At 41.0% G+C, this 20,957-nt stretch overlaps 1 protein-coding gene across 4 annotated transcripts in view; it reads left to right on the plus strand.

Annotated features, from left to right (window-relative positions):
- The first annotated feature begins 9 nt into the window (after window positions 1-9).
- The window catches only part of MIGA1 (mitoguardin 1), a 35,860-nt gene continuing 14,912 nt past the window's right edge, over window positions 10-20,957 (plus strand). The window contains exons 1-7 of one of the 4 annotated variants that reach the window (XM_083510688.1): window positions 10-110; window positions 1,555-1,730; window positions 4,084-4,261; window positions 5,060-5,196; window positions 5,593-5,719; window positions 6,643-6,779; window positions 8,320-8,443. In XM_083510688.1, the coding sequence (XP_083366814.1) occupies window positions 1,632-1,730; window positions 4,084-4,261; window positions 5,060-5,196; window positions 5,593-5,719; window positions 6,643-6,779; window positions 8,320-8,443 (802 nt within the window). In that variant the 5' untranslated portion in view covers window positions 10-110; window positions 1,555-1,631. The other 3 variants (XM_083510691.1, XM_083510690.1, XM_083510689.1) reach the window with 3 other exon arrangements.

A 20,957-nucleotide genomic window follows, 5' to 3' on the forward strand; every position in this document is an offset into this window, starting at 1 on the left:
AAACCCCACCCCCGCCCCACTTTTGGGCAGCAGGAATCGCAGCTGGTGCAAAGGAGGAACCGGGTCGCTTCGTGCTTGGTGTCTGCGGTGCAGCCCCGAGAAGCCGCCAGGTCTGGTTTCGGTTCCTTTTTTCGTTACTGTTCCGTGGAGGCGGTTTGTTTGGTCCTCCAGGGTGAGAAGTGCTGCTTCCAACCCCATCCTAGCAGGTGGGCAGGCCGTGACCCTCTTGGCCGAGCCCCACCCTTGCTGGTGCTCAAGGAAAAACCTGGGCCAAAAATACGGGTTGGTCTTGTGATCTTGTAGCATACAGCTTATATATAATATACAGTAGTAATGAATCAGGGTGCAATAAGAGGCAGCCATGGGGTGGTATGGTATTGTGGGGTTAAGGGATACCCAAATAGGCCTGGGAATGTTTTGGATAACATGACAGAGTAGGACATTATAACAGGATAGCTCAGTCGCAGGATCCTTTAGAAGCCATTCTGTGAGTTAACTGCAATATATTACTCTCCTGTTCTCTACAAACATTGTCATGTCATCTGCTTTCCCCCTGCCCTTGCTGTTATGCAAGCTGGATGTGGAAAAAATATTCAATTGGGTTTTAAATACTTATTGTAATGTTAAGAACTATGTCCCTTCCCCCTCTTAATGGCGATACATGTTAAAATAATTAGAAATCCAAAGTAACAGACTGAAATATGTCTTGGCTCAGTACCATAAATAGCACACACACACCCCGTCAGATAAGAGTTATCGGAAATTCCACTGTCATCCATTCAAAGAATATTATTATTATTATTATTATTATTATTATTATTATTATGTGGTTGGATGTTACCTTCCACTTTAAAACATTTCCCCACTTTTGTTTTTCTGCCTAGAAACATTTACTGTTATTCATCTTTGTATTTTGTGTGTATGTGGAAGCTTGTTAAAAACCTTTGTGTGAAGATAAGCTGCTTTGCAGGCTTTTCAAAATCTTTTGCACAGTTTTCTTTTTTTAAGTGCTCCAAATATCTCAATTAACTCACAGGTCAGCCAAATGGCAGTTATAAATCTTAGGAGTAATCTTTCTGTTTTTCTGTGTTGTGCTCTGTATGCTTTCAAAGATAAAAAAATAAAAAAAGAATAACACACTGGAAAACTCCATAGCTTTCTCAGTACTCAGAGCTGTTCATTAGCACTGAAATCTTATTCACATCTGCCCGAGGTAAGTCTTATTGAGCTTTTAGTAGACTTTACTTTTAGATAAGTGTGTATAGAATTGCAGTATTGGGCTGCAAACCTTGTCTCACTTACTTGGGAGTAAGGCCCACTGACTTTGATGGGGCTTACTTTTGTGTAGACAGTTAGGATATTGCTGTTACTATTTACAGGAAAATGGAAAGGTGTGTACCTTTTACTTTCTCCACGACATTCACTGTTCCACTTCAAACTATCTTTGCTATTTGTACCATTGGAACTCTGGATGGAAGGAAGGAAGTTTGAAGCCACTGAGTTAACTTCACAAAGCGTGAGGTGTATAGTCCAATATCTGTCTCTCATTGGCAGCCTATATCCAGCATCGTCAGCAAGTAATATGGTTTTGACTTAGTGTCACTCAATGATGCTGTGGGAAAGAAGGAGCCATGTCAGAAGACACTGCTAGTGAGACACGTTTATCTTTGAAGACAGCAGCTTTAAGAGTATTTGATATTCCTCTTTCCTGGTATTCTTCCCTAACCCAGGTAACCCTTGCATTTCTTTATTTTAGCTTGTAGTGCTTTTTGAAGCTAACATCTAACAGTGTTTTATATAATGTGCTTTTATGCAATACGTATTTGGTTAAGATGGTTTATATAAAATTATTGTTGAACGTAGCATTAAAAAAAATTATTGCTGTGGATTCCAGTAGATTTCATTCTGTCACATGTACTGGACTGCAGAGGCTGCAGTGAAGCCTTTGCAGTGCCATACATCTCAACTGTAGTGTGATTACAACCAGTACTGCCTATCTTGTTTTTTCTATTTTGCGTCAAAGTGCATTATTTGATGTATTGTCTAGCCAGTTTCTAATTATTTTCTGCCTTTCAGTGTAAAGTTTTTTATTGAGCTCACTGATATGAATAAACAAAAAACCCTTAAGAGTAATATGGGTAGTATACAGCTAAGTCATATACAGAGCAGACCTGTTGAAATCACAGGAGAGAAGTTAGCAGCAACTAATTTTAATTGCTTTATTTCAGCAGGTCTCTTGTAGTACAGTTTAGTCAGATACCACCCTTTGTTGGCAGTTTTAATAATTATAAAATAGGGACTACCTCTTAAGAATATCTTGCAAATAACCACACCCTATGTGTATGTATTCTTGCTAATGCAAGTCACAGAAGGCTTCAGACAGTATTTTGTTTTTTAAGATTTCTACAAATTTAATCATGTTGCTGTCAGTTTTGTCCCAATTTACGAGATGAGCATTTACAGAGTGTTGATACTTCCAATATTTAGCATGATCTGCAGAATCAGGAAGACAGAAATAATCTAGAACAGGCTTTTACTGTGGGTGGTGGTGGATAGGACATACAACATCTGTTTCTAAAGCAGGGTAGGGTGGAGCCCTGACTGCCAGAAACGCTGCTGCACTATAAGAGGAGGTGGAGTGGTGAAAAGCAACAGAACAGAAATAGACAGTGTTGGACTGAGTTTTGTTACCTTGATGTCAATGTGCTCCACTCCAGAAGAGGAAAGACTGCTGTATCATTTGTTTCAATGACAAAAAAAACCTCTACTAGTTCCATCAACTAGGAAAAAACCTGAATGTATAATGTATCTCTATACAATATGAACAGAGAGCCTGAAAGTTTGTATATTGAGAAACACATATTAGGAGTGTGATCCAGAGGGTCATTTTGTGCAGATTGTTGTTGTTCAGTCGTGTCCGACTCTTCGTGACCCCATGGACCAGAGCACGCCAGGCACTCCTGTCTTCCACTGCCTCCCGCAGTTTGGTCAAACTCATGTTCGTAGCTTCGAGAACACTGTCCAACCATCTTTTCCTCTGTCGTCCCCTTCTCCTTGTGCCCTCCTTGTGCAGATAGAACTTGTATATAATGCAAGCATAGTGACATTTGTCCGGTAACAGGCAAACCACATGTAGCCACAGAATGCTTTGTGAGAATGTCTGTGTTGCACACAGGAAAACTACTGAAAGGGTTGGAAATTCACTGTCTTGAGCAGCACACTTTGCTTCTGTTGAGGATCTGCAAAAGTATAGCAGATTGCCTGCTGCTGAACTAATAGAAACCATGCCCAGTCCTCTGGTGACCACACCCCAGGTACCCGTTTTCCCTGAGCACCTGTTGGTTGGGAGAAGGCGCCACAACTACTCCTGTATCCTTAGATCAATTGAAAAAGACAAAAAATCAGTGGAGAGTAGAAATCACATCAGATTCTGCTATTTTCTTTTAAATCATGAGGCATGTTGGTTCCAGGCTACATATTATGCCAGGTGCATCTACAAGTGGAAACCTTTAGAAATGTCTCTAAATGGTTACATAGCAAAACACAGAATATGATTAATTATAGACTAGGACTAATGCAGTTAAACAAATGCTGTAATGAGCATTCCTTGTTCTAAAAGTAGCTAATGTTGGGCACATCCAGTTCTGCTTCCAGTAATTATCAGCTTACCACTCAAATTCCTGAAAAGAATCTGTGTTGGTCTTTGGGAGCAAAAGAAGACATTCACTTTAACATGTGGGCAAGTTTTCTCTAGGCCTTTGGATTTGCCAGTGGGAATCCAAAGGTCTGTGGTCAAAATGTAGAAATACAGCATCCAATATAACTGTCAAAATAAATGCAAACGCACACTTTCTCAAAGTTAACATAAAAGTATAGAATTTTAGCCTATTGTGTGTTGTTGTTGTTATATTTTACAGAAATTATTTAAGATTTATACACAATAAATTGCACAGAGTTTCTTTGATTGGTGTAGTGTTCAGATTTCAAATGTTAACTTAAACCTATTGCATCAAAACTGAATTATTTTTTTCTCCTTCTGTAGAACATATGATATAACTTACTTTTTAAAATATGTCTTTTAAGGTTAAGGTTTCCCCAGGTCTCAAGAAGTTATTTGTAATAACAGCAGTGGGTGCAGTGTCTGTGCTTTTTCTTGCCCATCACTTCAAAAGAAAGCGTGGGAAGAAAACCAGGAATGTATCTCCATGGGAGCCAGGCCATGTCGTGTTAGACTATATAAAAACACCTGCATCAGAGAAAGGTAGGTGACACGATGTCTAAGGAAAGCCAAGATTCTGTACACACCTGGAAGGAAGCCTCATTGAGCACAGTGGGGCTTACTTCTGAGCACGCCTATGTAGACTTGCAGTGGCCAGCTTTAGAAGTACATGGAAATAAGTTGGAAAAACTGGGGCTTATTGCCAAGCAAGCATTTTGGGACTGGGGTAGAGGTTTTTGGTTTTTTAAGTTCCTCAGCTTGGTTTCCCACTGAAACATGTACTATATGCATGCAACAGTGTGTGTGCACCACAACTCTTTCCTTAACAAATCCCTAAACTGCCTCTTTATCGCTTAGAGATAATTTTTTTAAACCACAATAAACAGTTGGGAGGCTTAGCATAGCCCTGATTGGTCTGCAAGGAGATGGACACATGTAGCACCTTTTCCCCCAGCAGCAGGTCCAGCATAAACCTACCTGCAGCCTTCCTTTTTGTTTTCCCATCCCCAAGCCTTGCTGACTACAAAGTGCACGTGCTTATCCTTCCTTATAGAAAGCAATAGATAAGAGCTTAGTGATTCACAGCTTACACCATCATTGTACAGCATTAATAGCATTCTAGAATGTTACATTACTTTCAAAATGATAATTTTAAGAGTTACTGGAAAAGAAAGAGTTATCCCATCTTAAAAAGTTATTGCTCGAATACAACAAAATTGGTTAGTTGTTGTTCAATGAAAACCCTTTGCGGTCATGCAAGTGACACTTGCTTCAATGGGGGTTACTCCCAGGTAAATCTGCATGGGTCTGTCGCTTTGATTATATAATCTTCCTCTTCAGGTTCCAGTTGTTCCAGCAGCAGACAAAATCTAACACTTTCATTGAGTTCAGCCAAAGAAAAAGGTTCTCAATCCTATATCAATGCAAATGGAGGCCTCTTCAGTAAATATTCAGGCTCAGTGCAGAGTTTGGCCTCGGTAAGCATATCTTATTATTTTCATGCAGTTTGCTGATAAGCTGTTGAATAGTGATTCCCCCCATTGACTTGCATAGGGGCAGGAAAGAGGCACTCTTCCTGGATCAGTGCTCCTCTAGAATATGTGCCATTTTTATGCTGACTCTCACCTTGCTTTTCCTCCTGTACAAAATGAACCTTAAAGGCACCTAGCCTGAAAACCCTTGGGCTTATTTGTCTAGCACGTTTCTTACCTAGAGGCACCTCTATGCTATTGTCATACAAATTGCCCACAAAACTATGGGGTCATCTAGTGGATTTTTTTTTAATGACCCCCCAAACTGAAAGACTGCCCTTCTAGAAAGCCATGTGAGCTAAGCATCCCAAATCTGACACCTGTACGTCATCTTTAAATTAGGTCCAAAGTGCCGCATCCTGTCCTAGCTGTGCTTGTGTCAATTCTAGTTCCTGGGACAAAGCAGATGAAGATGATATAAAGCTGGTCAATGTTCCAGTAACTACTCCAGAAAACTTATACTTGATGGGTAAGTGAGCAGATTCCTTAGATGCGGCATTTCTTGCTGCTATTTTCAAAAGTTTCTAAGTTCAGGATTGTTTGCTATTACAAAAATAGTGTTACTTTCTTTCAAGGGCATGATGACACTTTTATTTAACAAATTGTTAAAGATCTGTTTGTTGCCTCTATAGGCCATATAACATATCTGTCTGATCTGCGGCAGAGTGGCTGGGGCAACCCAGCCAGATGGGCAGGGAGTCATAATAATAATAATAATGATAATGCTTGAAGACAAAGCCTGCCACATGCAGGGATCAGGAACAGAAAGAGCATGTGGTGTGTGGTCTCTGCAGACAACAAAAGTTTTAGAAACTAATAGAAACATGAAACCTTCCTCATCTACAGTATTGCTACGTGTATTCACAATATGTTTGCTTATTGAATATTAAAAGAATGTGTGGCTTCGCTTGGAACAATTTGAATTGGAAGGACTCAAAAGCCGTCTAATCCATGGGGGCCGAATCCGGCCCAGCCGCCTTCTAAATCCGGCCCGCGGATGGTCCAGGAATTAGCATGTTTTTACAAGAGTAGAATGTGTCCTTTTATTTAAAATGCATCTCTGGGTTATTTGTGGGGCATAGGAATTCGTTCATTTCCCCCCCTTCGAAATACAGTCCGGCGCCCCTACAAGGTCTGAGGGACAGTGGACCGGTCCCCTGCTGAAAAAGTTTGCTGACCTCTGGACTAATCCAGTCTCCTCTCAGAATGCAGCATTCCTCCTGATCAGTCAATGAGGTACATGGCTTGCTCAGCTAGAGTGCCAGTACATTCGACTGATTTATTTGGCAGGCACCTTTCTACAAAAGGTTCAAGTGTCGAGCCATGCTACCTGGTACAAGGCAAACTGAAAATCTGATACAGGGTTGTTGCATTAGTAAACATTTCTTTCAGGAATGGAACTATTTGAAGAAGCTCTTCGCCGATGGGAGCAGGCACTTACGTTTCGTAACAGGCAAGCGGAAGATGAAGCCAACTGTAGCGCCGTCAAACTTGGAGCAGGTGATGCTATTGCAGAAGAAAGTGTAGAAGTAAGTAAATGAGTTGCTGTTCCTTCAGATAATTTGTTTCCCCTGTTTCTGGTTAAAATTCCAAAGTATACTCCAGCTTCTAGCAAAGAAGCTAAAATTATTCAAGAGAACCTGGATAACACCAAGGTTGCAGGTTCGATCCCTGTAAAGGACAGCTGCATATTCCTGCATTGCAGTGGGTTAGACTAGATGACCCTCAGGGTCCCTTCCAACTTTTATGATGCTGAGGAACTCTGTGAGCCTCTTGAATGCCTGCAATATGAGCAACTGCGTCCCCAGTGACCTATTTCTTCTTTAGTGTCTTTCTTCCTTCAAAAGTTTTCAATATATCATAGTACCATATTGGCCCGAATATAAGCTGCACCCGAATATAAGCTGCACCTTTAAAATTCAAGGGGGGGGGGGACAACAATACCCGAATATAAGCCGCTCCCTTAAAATTCTGCAGGCACTCACACCCGTCCCATTTTACCGTATGTCTGTTTCAGCAGCGATATCGTAAAAGCCCATTTTTGTAAGGTCATGAATTTAAGCCGCACTTTAACTTTTTACGGGCGAAATTTGGAAAAAAAAAGTGAGGCTTATATTCAGGCCAATACAGTACTATTAAAATCAAAACTTACACAAAGCTATCTCAAAATTATCTCATTGCAAATCCTGGCTAGGATGAACTGGCATGGTCTTAATAGGATAACATTAGAAGATGATCCCTATATTCTTTTATCCCCTACTTTGGCCATCTAAGAATGCTGCACACTGAGCCTACATTGGTTGGACCCTCTTCCATTGGTTAGTTAACTTTAAAAGTGTTTGCCTATTCTCTCAAAGTACCATTCTGCCTTTCGCTTTGCTTCTTTAATTGGGCCTGGGATTTGGGGAGGTGTTTGCCCACTATCTCCTGTACCTAAGTGGAAGCCCAAGAAAAGCAATTTACTCCTGACCCACGAAGATGGGAAGCAGCAGACTGGCAGCTACCTTGCTGAGGCAGATGACATGGCTTATAGTTCTTTCTCCATGGACTTCCTCCCTGGCCAAGGTTAGGGGAAACAGGTGGGGTAGAGGAAGAGATAAGAACAAAATTTGCACAACTGGCCAACCTCACAAGGCAGTTATTTGTACAATGATCTTTATATGTCCAGTGATGGAAACCCTAAGCATTTTGCTGCTGAAAGGCATGAATTCCACACATATTTTTAACACTCTTTTTGTGCCCAGTTGCAAACATGTTTATGTGGAAGTTCCAGGGTGGGGTATCTAAAGTATATATGTACATAGGATTGCACCTTTAGTTTTTCTGATGTGAGCTTCTTGAAGTAAGCATGCTGCTAGAGTCAAACTTTCCTAATCTTAATAGGTTAGTTGCTGATCTAGGTAATGTTTCCAGGTCCTGCTGATTTTTGCATGTGGGACAGTATAAATATTTGATATAAATAATAACCAAAAAAGTGTTTGTTGATCCTTGTGCATCTCAGAATCTCCATGAGCTGCATAAAATATTGGTGACAGAACGTATTTGCCCTCTGCAACTTCCATTTTGCAGGATATCATTAGTGCTGAATTCATTCATAAGCTTGAATCCTTGCTCCAAAGAGCTTATCGTCTTCAAGAAGAATTTGAGGCTTCTCTTGGGGCATCTGATCCTGCTTCCTTTGCCAATGATATTGGTGAGTTTGTCTTGGCTTTAAACTTGCATGTTTCTTGATGATATAGGGCTGCTAGTCTTGAAAACTTATTGGGACACGGTGAAGAGGCAGGAATGGGGGAATCAGAAATTACTCGTGTTTCGAGTTGCTCCTCTTGTACAAAGGATCAGTTCCCCAAAGCTGGTTTAGCTGCCGGCTAATAGTAGTAGCACAAGGAGCCTGTAAAGTGATTTGTTAATCCGCACGTCTACATATTTGGACTGAATTTAGACCCAGAGCCCCTGGTGTAAAGGGTGCTCTTGCATTTGGCTAGAAAGCATTGTAATGATCAGTGAGACATGAAAGTAGAGATTTGCGGAGAGATGAGGATACTTCTTAGGTATTGTGTAAGAATACATAGCAAAGCAGAACGTGGCTACTTTGCTAACTACCGTATTTTTCGCCCCATAGGACGCACCCAGTTTTTTGGGGGGGAAATAAAGGGGGGGGATTTTATTCCCCCCCCCCCCGGTGCGCTGCGCTAATCCCGAAGCTTGGGGCGTGCGGAGCTCAGCACACCCCAAGCTTCTGGGTGCCAGCAAGGTCTCCGCTAGCCGTGGGAGAGCCGTGCGGCTCTCCCACGGCTAGCGGACCGCTGCGCTAATCCTGAAGCTTGGGGCGTGCGGAGCTCAGCGCGCCCCAAGCTTCTGGGTGCAGGCAAGCTCTCCGCTAGCCCTGGGAGAGCTGGGTCTCCCACAGCTAGCGGATAGCTTCCTGAAGCCTGGAGAGCGAGAGGGGTTGGTGCGTACCGACCCCCCTCGCTCTCCAGGCTTCAGCGAAAGCCTGCATTCGCCCCATAAGACGCACACACATTTCCCCTTCATTTTTGGAGGGGGAAAAGTGCGTCTTATAGGGCGAAAAATACGGTATGTATTGTAAGCTAGGTCTGGTCAAGTAGTTTGCCAGCCCTCGGCCACATCAGCATGTGAGAACAGGTGAAAGGATAACATCTTTGAACTTGCTTGCAAGTCAGACTTGTACTGCACTGGCATTTTCAACTTTAATTTTTGAGGTACTTCTGTACAACTGACTGCAGTGGCAGGAAGAGACTTGCTGGTAGTCTGTTATAATAAATCACTCAGCCCCAAAATGAACCCTTTCTTCCACAACTTTAGAAGACTGAGATTGCTTAGTGCCAGTCTGTTGTTTCTGTAAAAAGCAAGGTTGCGTGGAGGTATTGAGAACAAATGAAACTGCATTATATTGAGTCACACAGTTGGTCCATCTAGCTCATTGCTGTCTGCACAGACTGGCAGCACCTCAGTCCCTGGTCTCAGGCAGAGGACATTCCTAGTCCTATGTGTACTAAGGACCTTCTTCATGAAAGCTGATGCTCTACCACAATGGCATATCTCAGTTAGAAGCTTAAAAATATCAAAGTTAGTATTTGGATGCCAGGATGATCATGGATCATGCCTAGAAGCTTTGTATGTTTTCCATGGTAACAACTGTAAACTTGAAATACAAATTGCTTCATTGTGTGATTTGCGTAGATCACACAGAAAACTTTGGAATTGGGGGGCACCAAATATATTTTAAGAAGATAAAATACTTCTGTATCTCAGAATAACCAATTTACTGAAGAGTGTGTGATTATGAAAGTTGAAGTGTGTCTATGAGTGTGAGGTGAGACTGTCAGTTTGCATTTCTTAGTGCAGAAAGTATTGATCTGATGTGTAATCTTTCCTATTCTGCTTAATTCACAAGGCTTCTGGAAGCTTCTCTTTGTGAAAGAAGCAAGCAGAAGGTTCATGATGTTTGGGTTATACCTTCAGAGAAGCTGAGTACAGCTGGCTTAAACTGGTTCTGTGATTTCTTTCAGTCAAGGTCATGCTGACTATAAAAGTAAGGCCAGAAGGAGCCTGGGTTTCACTTTCTCTTTCTATCTCTTATCCTTATGGTGTGGTGTTCGGTACATAGTATGCTTAGTGTTAAGGTTTAGACTTGTTATAAGTTATTGTAAGTTTAAGTCTGCTGCAACTCGATTTCTTATGGACAGTGCCAATCCTGAATGTATTGGATTTGTGACCATTATGCTCATTTGCCTTCAGTAGCAGTAAAGCTCTACTGGATGAAATATTTATTGCCTCTGGTCTATTTTTTGGGAATCCTGCAACATGTTTAAGTTTTTACTCTGCTAACTATATGTTGGAATTCTACTCTGGGTCAATATTGAGTAGAATTTCATGACAGATACTTCTGGCTCCCAGCTCAATTATTAACTCACTAGGTGGCCTGAAGTAAGATATTTAGTCTTCAGTCCCCCTCTGCAAAATATGCCTTGTTACTGGCCTACCCACCAGGGTTGTTGTAAAGATTATTGAGAAAATATATGAAGGACTTTAAAGTGCTGTAATAATCACAAACTGTTTGTTTTAAAACTACTGATAAGTATAGAAAGCCACTATGAGAAATTGATTGAAGGGTGAGGCAGAAATCCGTATTATACTTTCAGAAATGCTAGTGTGTTGAAGCAAATCAACACTAATTTCCTGCCCCAAATCACTTAGCAGCATCAGCAGCAGGGGGAAGCATTGTACATTAAATTCATGACATCAGGTTTATTGGGAAGCCGAGCAGCCATATGTGTTCTGCATCCCCAGGAGCTAACTAAGGCAAAGCACTGTCTCTGTTGCCAAGTAGATTTATTGGTCACAACTTGTTCCTGGAAAGTGTGCATTTTAAGATAATGGCAACTGTCCAGCTCTAGATTTTCATGGCTTTAAAGTCAGAGGCGCATGCTGCCACTGCTAATTTGTACGGTAGATAAGATTGCGACCCATTTTCAAAGCTATTGGCAATTCTTAAGATGGTGTAAATGAATAACTTGGCAATGGGGTAATTGATTGCATGTTTGAATTATAGATAGAAACTGTTTCCCCTCTGAAACATGACATTTGTGTTCATTCCAATATTGATTTGTGAGTTTGAATCACGGGTGCCACCAGGGGTCAGTCTTCCAATGGCTTTTTAAAATCCTGTTCAAAGCATGTTTCCTGGTAACTTGCTAGTTAATTTTCGTTTTCTGGCACATTTTTCCCCCAACACCTGCTACTGTAAGTCATAACACAGAAAGGGGCTTCAATGTCAGCTCTGAGGTTAGAAATCACACTGATATACATTGGCATATATATCTGCATACCAGCTGTTGGATGTCAATTTCCTTTTTAATTTTTCTTCCTTGAGTTTCCATAGTTTTCAAAGGGTTAAATTAATTTATATGTTTCACAGTACAGTACTGCTGGTGTGTACAGATGACGAAATTGTATCGAGAGAGCTAAATAACAATCAAAAGAGCCTTTCAGTACAGAATGCTTTCAGTACAGTTTTGCAAGGGCAAAACAGAATACTAATAATGGCATATTATTGTTGCCCTGAGTGGTTTCTGTCATCTTAATGTTGTAACCTAAAGCAGTTGGCTCTTTTAATCTGTGTTTCTGAGATTTGAAATAGAAAATCACACCCCCCCAAAAAATAATTATTATTTTTAGATTCACAGTAGGCTGGATACCACAATGTTTTGTTTTATATAAAATATTTTTTCCTCTCACTTTTTTTTTACAGCTCAGATAAACACTTTTATATAAAAACAATATTCAATAGTCGATTCAATGTGGCAAAATGTGGCAAGTCTTATTAGGCTTTCAATGAAGGAAAATCGTAATTTCCAGGGCTGTCTACCCAACAAGACTTTGATCCCCCAAGAATCTCCAAATTATCACCACAGACTGTGTTTCCCTCAGTCATTGATGTTTTCTCTGTACTTAATTTTGTTCCAAGTAAAAACCGAGGCTTGAGTTACCTGTCAGCCAGATACATTTCTCTCTCTGAATTTAAATCTTCATTAAAATTCTTCTTGTTGGATAAAGGACCATACAGACACTCGACCACACCTACCTTTGTTGCACTCCACGCTTTGTAACCATAGAATATTTAGCTGAATAGTTGAAGAAAGGGAGTCAGGAATTAGCAATAGTTTCCTGGGACTGCTTCAGTAGCTGAGCTGTGCCAAAAGCAACATAACCTCAGACACAATAATGGGAGGACGGCTTGGCAGGAAGGACTAGGTAATATTATGGTTGAGCTGAGATGTAAAGTAATACAATATTTTAAGGCCTTCTGTTTTCCTCAGATTCTCGTCTGAAGGAGGAATCTGCCAAAATAAGTCTTAGAATAGGAAAGAGGGAAGAGATAGTTGAGGTGTTGATTCTGTTAGAGGAGGCACATTGACTGCTGTGCAGAGACGGTGTAGGCCAGAAAATGAGGGTTAGAGAGAGGAGAAAGTGTGTTTGTATCCAACAGCTCTCCCCCCCCCCCCCAAACTAACCATTGAGTCTTTTTTTAAATTAAAAACAACAAACAAGGAATAGCTGCCATATTTTCAGGACAAAGTTATTCTGGTCCTTAAAAATGAGGCTGCTATAGATACTGGTATGTGCACTGTTGGTACTCTTCATCCTTTTCAGACCCAGGAATCACCTTTAACCCCAGCATCCATTTTGAAGCCCATTTCTTAGTATTTTTTCTAGCGTGTATTCGTATGGTGGTAGTGCTGTTGTTGCAACTCACCTTAGATCAGACACTGAGTGGTAGCTGGTCCTGACCAACCAGTTGAAAAGTGATATAATGTTTGTGTATTACACATGTATTGGTTGATGAAATGAAAAAGGACCTGTTGGCTTCCTATCCTCTCTCCCTCCCTGTGATTTCTCTGTCAGAACTGGTGGTGGACCAAGTTCCATTAATTAGCTCCTCACAAATAGAAGTTCAGTGCTACTTGAAAAAGAAAGAAAAAGAAAATGCAGTTCCTGATGTCTTTAGATGTGAAAAGTCAAAAAATAAAAAAGCACAACACTAGCAGGGAGAGACAGGTCCTTCTACAAATCCCCTCCCAGCTTAGGGCACCCCCACACATCTAGTGCTGCTTTGCCCTCCTATGTCATGGATCCTCCAGTCAGAAGTACTTGCCTATGCTGATGGATGTGTTTGGGTGAAAGTGCCATTTATAAGTGTATTTATGTAATTAATGTATGTATGTATGTATTTATGCACCTTTCACAATGGTAGAAAACAGAGAGGCGGAGGGGTGAGTAATCTGGTGTTTTGGAGCCCAAAACAAAAGGTCTCCTCTTGCCAAGAGGAAGCAAAATGGTTTTAATATGGAGATGTGGAAAAGCGCTTTTGTTTGTGCAAGGCAGCCATCCGTCTTTGAGCCCCATTCGAAAGGTAGCAGAGGGTTGGTGCACCCTCTTGTTGGATGGCCAGACTTTTGTTTGATCTTCTCTGGATCCAAAGCATTTAGAATTGAATGCAGTCTGGATGTATGGGGGGGGAGGGGAACCTTAATCATGCTACTTGCTTCAGGAGTACCATGGTAAGAACAAGCAGAGAGGTTTGGGTATCTCTTGGATACAATTTATTATTGTGATTTTTCAAATGGGAGATAAGGACTTGGATTCCTCCTTTCCTATCTTAAGGTCTGTTCAAGAGCAATGAGGCACTCTACCCCTTTCAGCGCACCCAAAATTAATAACAATTGCAAATTTTTCACAAGTCCCCTCTTGTAAGGTTGGATCCAGCAGAGGCTTCTGTAAATTACTATGGAGAAGAGATAATTTTACTGATTTCTTCCTGTGCTACTGCTCTTGTGTATCTATTTGCTGAATATTTATTTTCAATGTGGGATAGCCTTTCGAGTAGCTTCCAGTGTATAAAAATAAGTTAGAATGTAAACTGACTATGTCTCTTTCTATAGCTTAACTTCAAATGACTTAGCATCGCAAGATAACTTTGCCATTCTTCAGCTGTTAATCACTGTAACATAGACCAGTTAGAACTATATTAATGCTTTGAGTTTTATTTGGATTCCTAATTCAAAGCATGTGCTCAGTTCTTCTGACGCCATATGCGTCAGTCATTGACATTAGTCACAGCTTAAAGATAGGCATGTGAGTTGGGACATGAAAATTGACACTTCCTCATCATAGAATCGCCGAGAACTAGGGGCTTAACAATAACGTATACTTCCTGTGCATGCTGACCTTCATAGAAATTGGAGGAAGGCTACAGAAGATTAAATTCAAAACTACATGGAATTCTCATTTTTAAAAAAGCCAACTTTTCCTGTCAAATTAACTTTTTCTCTGACAGTCACCATTTTGTCATTAGCTCAATCAAGCGATTGCTGCAAAGGCACTACAATGGATTAGGCACAACTGCTTTAGCTGCTATGGTTCATAATTATGGGGGGGGGGGTTGGTATGGGTCACCATATTGGTACAGGAAATAGCAAATTTTATCACTGAAAAGTTTCTCTTAATGCAGTGTCAAAATGACAACATATCGTAGATATGAATTATGTTCCAGAAATTCTGTTTTGCTGGAGATAGCAAAAAGTACAGGAGATGAAACACATTACTTTTGTTCATTGTCATGTTGAATATATAATTTTAGAGTTTATATAGTTTTGTTTTTCATTGTAAACTGCTTTATTTCAATAGGAAAGCAGAGTTTAAATGTTAACTCAAAATTTTAATCTACTTAAACTTGTACACCACAATTTTGTGTGTGTGTGTGTACTTATATGTGTGCTCTGTGTGTATAAATAAAACTAAAATAAATAAATAAATAAATAATATAGTGAACTAAAACACAACTACCTGGGTGATTGAAAAACTAACCTGCATTGAAACAACATCAAGTTATGGTCCTAGGTACTGGACTTCTTCTCCTGCCTCCTTCTGCTTAAGTGTTTTAGCTTCAGATGATTTTCTATTTGGGTTTAGAAATAACATGTAACTTTCTGCTTGCGACCTGATCACCCTGTATATGGGCTCTCTTGCAGGATACATATGCTGCAATTGAGATGTTTTCCTGAAGTGGCTATACTAATTTTGCAGCTCTCCCTGGCATCTTCCCAACTTCTGTTGCTGGAACATTAATGAACATTCCATGACATCAGAACAGTGCAGCCAGTAGTGAAGAGGGAAAGTGTGCAGGCAAGGTTAGATGAAAAGGGGGGAAGTGACAATAATAAGAAAGCTGCATCTGTTTGTGCTTATCTGTTGCAAGATCCAAATTCAGTTGCAACTAGGAAGCAGTAATGTTGGGTCTTAATAAGGCTAAACTAAACAAATGAGTGCAAGAAAGCTTTTTTGTTTGTTTTAGATCTTGACTTCCTTCCTGAATGTGATGACAAGTGAAATATTTATCTAAGTGCTAATTGCACAGTAACGTTCCATTAAGTTCCAAAGTTCTGACACATTGGGAAAGAAATAGGAACGCGTTATTTTGCTATCGCTAACCTATGGCCAACTTTAAACCTACTTTCGACTCCAAGCCTAATTCGCATGCCTACTTCTTTTCTAACACAACACATATTGCTGTGTCACACTTTCTTTTGTATTTTTAGTTCTATGTGTTTTAAAAAGCTGGTTGTGCTAAAGTAGGAAGGAGTGTGGGGTGCATGCTTACCTTGGGGCCTCTGTATGACCCACAGTTTGCCCTCTTTATTCCAACGCCTTTCCCCACTGAAATTAGGCTTTTAAAATGGTTTCTAATAATAACAAAAGAATATAAGCCTAATTGCAGTTCAGGGGTTCATTTTTGGAGAGGAAGGTACTGCTGGGAAGGGAAGGATTAATCTTGTCCTCCCCTTGCCCTGTGTTCCCTCCCTAGTGCCAACAGTGTCCACTTTTGCAATTGAAAAAAACACATTTTATTGCCTTTGAGGGAAGCTTTCTTCAAGCCCTAATTGTTGAGACTGGCACTGAGGCAATCCTGCTGGAGACTATAGCTGGGAAAGTGAGAGTTATTCTTCCTTCCCAATTACATTCTCCTCAGAAGATCACACACCTGCTGTGGGAGTTAGGTTTGAAAAATCCAAATGCTGCTTTTCGGCTCTTATTGCTGGTAAGGGGGAGTGTACGAGACCATCTCCACTTTTGGTATGTAGTCTTTGAAGGGTTGGCCAAGGGATAAGGTGGTGCTTGATCCAAAAGAGGTTTCCTGCTGTTGTTGTAAGGTATTGAAGGATGAGTGGGAAGGGAAAGAAGGTCAAAGTTTAGAAAGCCACAAAAGGGACTGATTGCAAACCAGGGAATCTCTTCTTTAAAAAAATCTCTCAAAGGAAGGGTCAGAGAATGAGCAGCCCTGTAGGTTCTACTGGACTCCAACTCATCATTGGCCACGGTGGCTGATGGGAGCAGAGCCCAGAATCCCCATCCTTGTACCTCACTGAGTTGATAAAAAGACATGATTTTGCAGCCTTCTTTGTGCTTTTCACCAGTACAAAAGTACCATGGCACTGATATGTGGTTTGAGACTCAATGGGTTGCTGGAGGACTTCAGTAACACAAAATCTAAGACTAATTTTGTACAATTCCACCCGCAGCCACACACCGTGTGCCCCATCCCATGTTGTTGAAAAGGATCAGACTTCAGGGAGGCTTTTTCAGGGGCTTTTGTGGGGAGTGGAAGCGTGCGTAAGTTTAACTCCTCTTAGGAGACAAGCTCATGTTTCTCCATAGTGATAGCTAGTTGACATCTCAGAGTAGTGGATACGTCTATATACTAATTAATACACCAGCATACCAGCATGTGCACCTGCGTTTTTCAGAAAGATTTCCTGTTACAATAGCCTTTGTAAATCTAGAAGAATTGGCGTGAGCAATTATACAACGAAATAGTGCTTTGTGTTATGTTTCTCTTCCCACTCTTTCTTTTTTAAAAAAGTTATATCCAATTCCCCAAACAGCTTTTCAAACTTGTGTTCAAAAAAGCTGGTTAGAAACCTTCTGTTAGACATAAACCCTCCCAAAAGAATTTAGACGTGTGGATTTATCATAAGTTAGACACATGTTTTACCACTTGGATTGCATCCCAGATCTGTTAATTAGTTATTAGATTAAGTTATATAATATTCCCTTTCCCTTTTCCCTTTTTTGTGGTTATGAACTTCTGTGTTTCTATGACATAACCAACTGGAATTACCTTGTCCTGCTTTTCCTAAAAGATGAAGAATATGAGTAAATGTTTCTCTGATTTTATTCACACTCTGTGAAGCACGGAGAAAGAAAATGCTAATCATTACACCTTGTTCCACTTTGTTTTCGCTTACTTAGTTTTCAGCAAGTGGATTAAGAGACCAGGGCCCTGCGGGACTTGACATCTTTCCGCAGGGCCTGCAAGACAGAGCTGTTCCACCAGGCCTTTGGCCAGGGCACAGCCTGACTCCCTCCCTCGACAATCTTCGCGGAGCTCTGGCCCAATGGGTGCCAGTGGCCTGAATTAATTAATTTTATAATGAATGATTTTAGAGTGTTGTTTATGCTATATTTTTATACTGTTTTATTGTTGTTAGCCGCCCTGAGCCCGCCTTCGACTGCGGAGGGCGGGATATAAATAAAATTTATTTTTATTATTATTATTTTATTTTCCAAAGATTACGTTACTGTGATTGATCCTTACTGAGACTTTTTACATGTACATAGCATGATAAGAAAGCTCTCCAAGTATGTAATCAAGTCTTCCTTCTATGTTATATGAATTTCAGCTTTTAATCAGCTATAACAATTAAATAGCATGGTTTCTCTGAGGGTTGCTATAGTGCAGTGATAGGAAACCTGTGGCCCTCCAGATGTTGTTGGACTTCAGTTCCCATCAACCCCAGCCAGTGTTGGGAGTTGTAGACCAGCAACATTTGGAGGACCAAAGGTTCCTCATCCTTGCCATAGGATGTGTGACAGGTCAAGTAGCAGAGGGAATAGGTAAAAATATACAAGTACATTGGACAAATTTGTCCATGAATTGGACAAATTCCTGGCGGCTAAGGCTACTAATCACAATGGCTTTATGCATTTATGGGGGACAAGAGTGGGAAAGGGACTTGGTGTAGCTTTGGGCTGATTTCAACAGGACTCATGTTATGGCTACAGAAAGATAGTGGGTTCCTAATCCGATTTTTATTTTTCCCAGTCTGCCCTTTCAGAGAGCCCCAGCACTTCTCTTCAGTCCAGGAGGTGGCAGGCAGTGGGCGACATGAGCTTTCAGCATAGTCTGGAAAAGCTGGGGAATGGCCTGGCATGGTGCCCAGAATGATGCTGTGCCCAAAGAGGAAGCTGGCTGTTGAGAACAGGTGGGCTGGGAACCGTGATCTGGCTGGCCATTTTAATTGTGATAGAGGCTGCCAAGAAGAGAGACAGAAGCATTTTGTTCAAGGGCACTTTTTGAAGAAGGTGGCATTTTTTGAAGAGTGTGCAGATAGCAGAGTGGTTTCTGTAGGTTTCATATTTATTCACTTGCTATAATGCCTTCATACAATGATCACCGGACAGTTTACAATATAAAAACACAAAAAATACATACTATCATAACAAGCAAAAACAATTCCCCCCAGTTTAAAAGGCCATAGATTGTTTACTTAGCCAAAGGCCTGGGGAGAAGGGTTTTGCCATGTTTTGGTCCAGGTGCCTAAAGAAAATGCTTTATTGAGAATGCCCTGTTTTTTTTGTTTGCTTCTGGATGCTCCTACCTGAAGCATGATGGTTGTTGTTGTTTAGTCGTTTAGTCGTGTCCGACTCTTCGTGAGCCCATGGACCAGAGCACACCAGGCACTCCTGTCTTCCACTGCCTCCTGCAGTTTGGTCAAACTCATGCTGGTAGCTTCGAGAACACTGTCCAACCATGATGGTAGAAGCAGGGGTGGCTAACCAGGCTCTCTCCAGCTTATGGGAGCCACCTCTGTCTTAAAGGGGAAAGGAAAAGGAAGGGGGAATTGTAATGGTTGAGAAAAACAATCAGCCCAATAAAATATACGACCCCAAATTAGATGTGTTTGAAAGGAAGCTCTCAGTGTTTGAGAAATAAGGTGCATAATTGATTTTTTTTTAACACACACAAACACAACAAGAAATCTCTCTCAATACATTGCATTTTACATTATATTTATACTTCGTCTGGATCTGTTTTGTTGCTTTTATGCCCGTTTGTAAGGACAACAGGTGTGGTATGTTTTCTATTCCACTATCAGCTTACTTTCCTTTTTCTTCAGGAATGCCTGCTGAGACTAAAGTAGCTTGTAATTTGGAACGAGAGTTTTTTGTAACCAATGGGGGCGCGGAGCCAGACCCACTGTGGGAGTTCCTAGACTGCCTTGTCGAAAGCCAGCTGTTTGTGAGAGTGACGGGGCAAAAAGCATGGTGCAAAGGGCAGACTTAGTGTTGTGTTTGAAAAAGGACTGGGGCTCTCTTGGCGGTCCACCACTTTTTCACGTGATTGACAGTGCTGCTGTTTGGAGGGATGGTGGCAGGGATTATGCGCGCCGTGTGCACAAGCTTCATCTGAAGTAAACATATTGGAAGTTTAAAATAGCATCTCTTCAGCTGAATGATGGGGACTGTGAGGGCATAAAGGGCTGAGGAGACCTTGTGACTAAGAGAGAGCCCCATTTTTATGACATGAGAGTGTATCTTTGTGGCAATTAATGTGAACAATTAGAAATTAACGTAATATACTCTTTAGGTACAACTGAATTAGAACTAAAGCGAGTGGGTAAACTGAGGAACTTCGTTTTCTACATCTGTGAGGTAAATTTTAAAGGATCAGTTGGTTAGCCTTACAAAATTAGTTTGTAAACCAATAGGTATATTCATGGTGATGGAGGTAATAGGTAATTTGGGACATTAAAAAGAGAGCATATTTGTTTCTCTATCCTCCAGTATTTTGGAATATATCAACTGAAGTAGAAGACACTAATGGGATAACTCTGTAATCATTGGACGGGGGCATTAGCTTGATCAAATCGTAAATTAGAGAACATTTGTGAACGTTTTTTCAGAAGCTGAATGTACAATGTGGCTTCCGCGGCCTCCAGTTGAGTGCAGGAAGCTTCTGCAGCCAATCGGGAGCCGCACCTTGGTTTTCAAACCATTTCAGGAGTCAAATAGACTCCCGGAACGGATTAAGTTTGAGAACCAAGGTACTGCTGTACTTAGGCTGAAAAAGTCGTAAGTCAGGGTAGGGAGAAACACCCTTGTATCTAAGGTTTGATACATTCTTCTACTGCGGTTTTATTCTTCAGTAGCTTCAGGCTTTGGGCATTAAAGCTAAAGCCTGTGGCTGCTTCCCGGCTAAAGTGTAAATAATTTCACTCTTTGATTGACTTAGGAAATACAGCAACGCCCAAAGACAAGGCAGTCTAGAAGGACTGTGGTTTCTTAAATAAGTACGTTGAAACATATAAGAGAGCCAGCATTTCAGGATGTTATGCTCTGGGCTTCATGAAAATGAGTTGGGCGGCAGGTGTATCAAGCAGCTGTGCATTCCTGGAGCTTTCATTGTGCTGGTGTCTCCTCTCTCAAGCTGCCCTAAACAGTGTGTGTGTGTGTGTGTGTGTGTGTGTGTGTGTGTGTGTGTAGAAAAATGTGTTCTGTAATGAAGTGCACTTGTCACTATGCCTTTGGATAAACCAGTTATTGTATGCCAGACATTACATTTG

The sequence above is a fragment of the Podarcis liolepis genome (assembly GCF_965112155.1).
Source record: "Podarcis liolepis genome assembly, chromosome: 6".
NCBI lineage: Eukaryota > Metazoa > Chordata > Lepidosauria > Squamata > Lacertidae > Podarcis > Podarcis liolepis.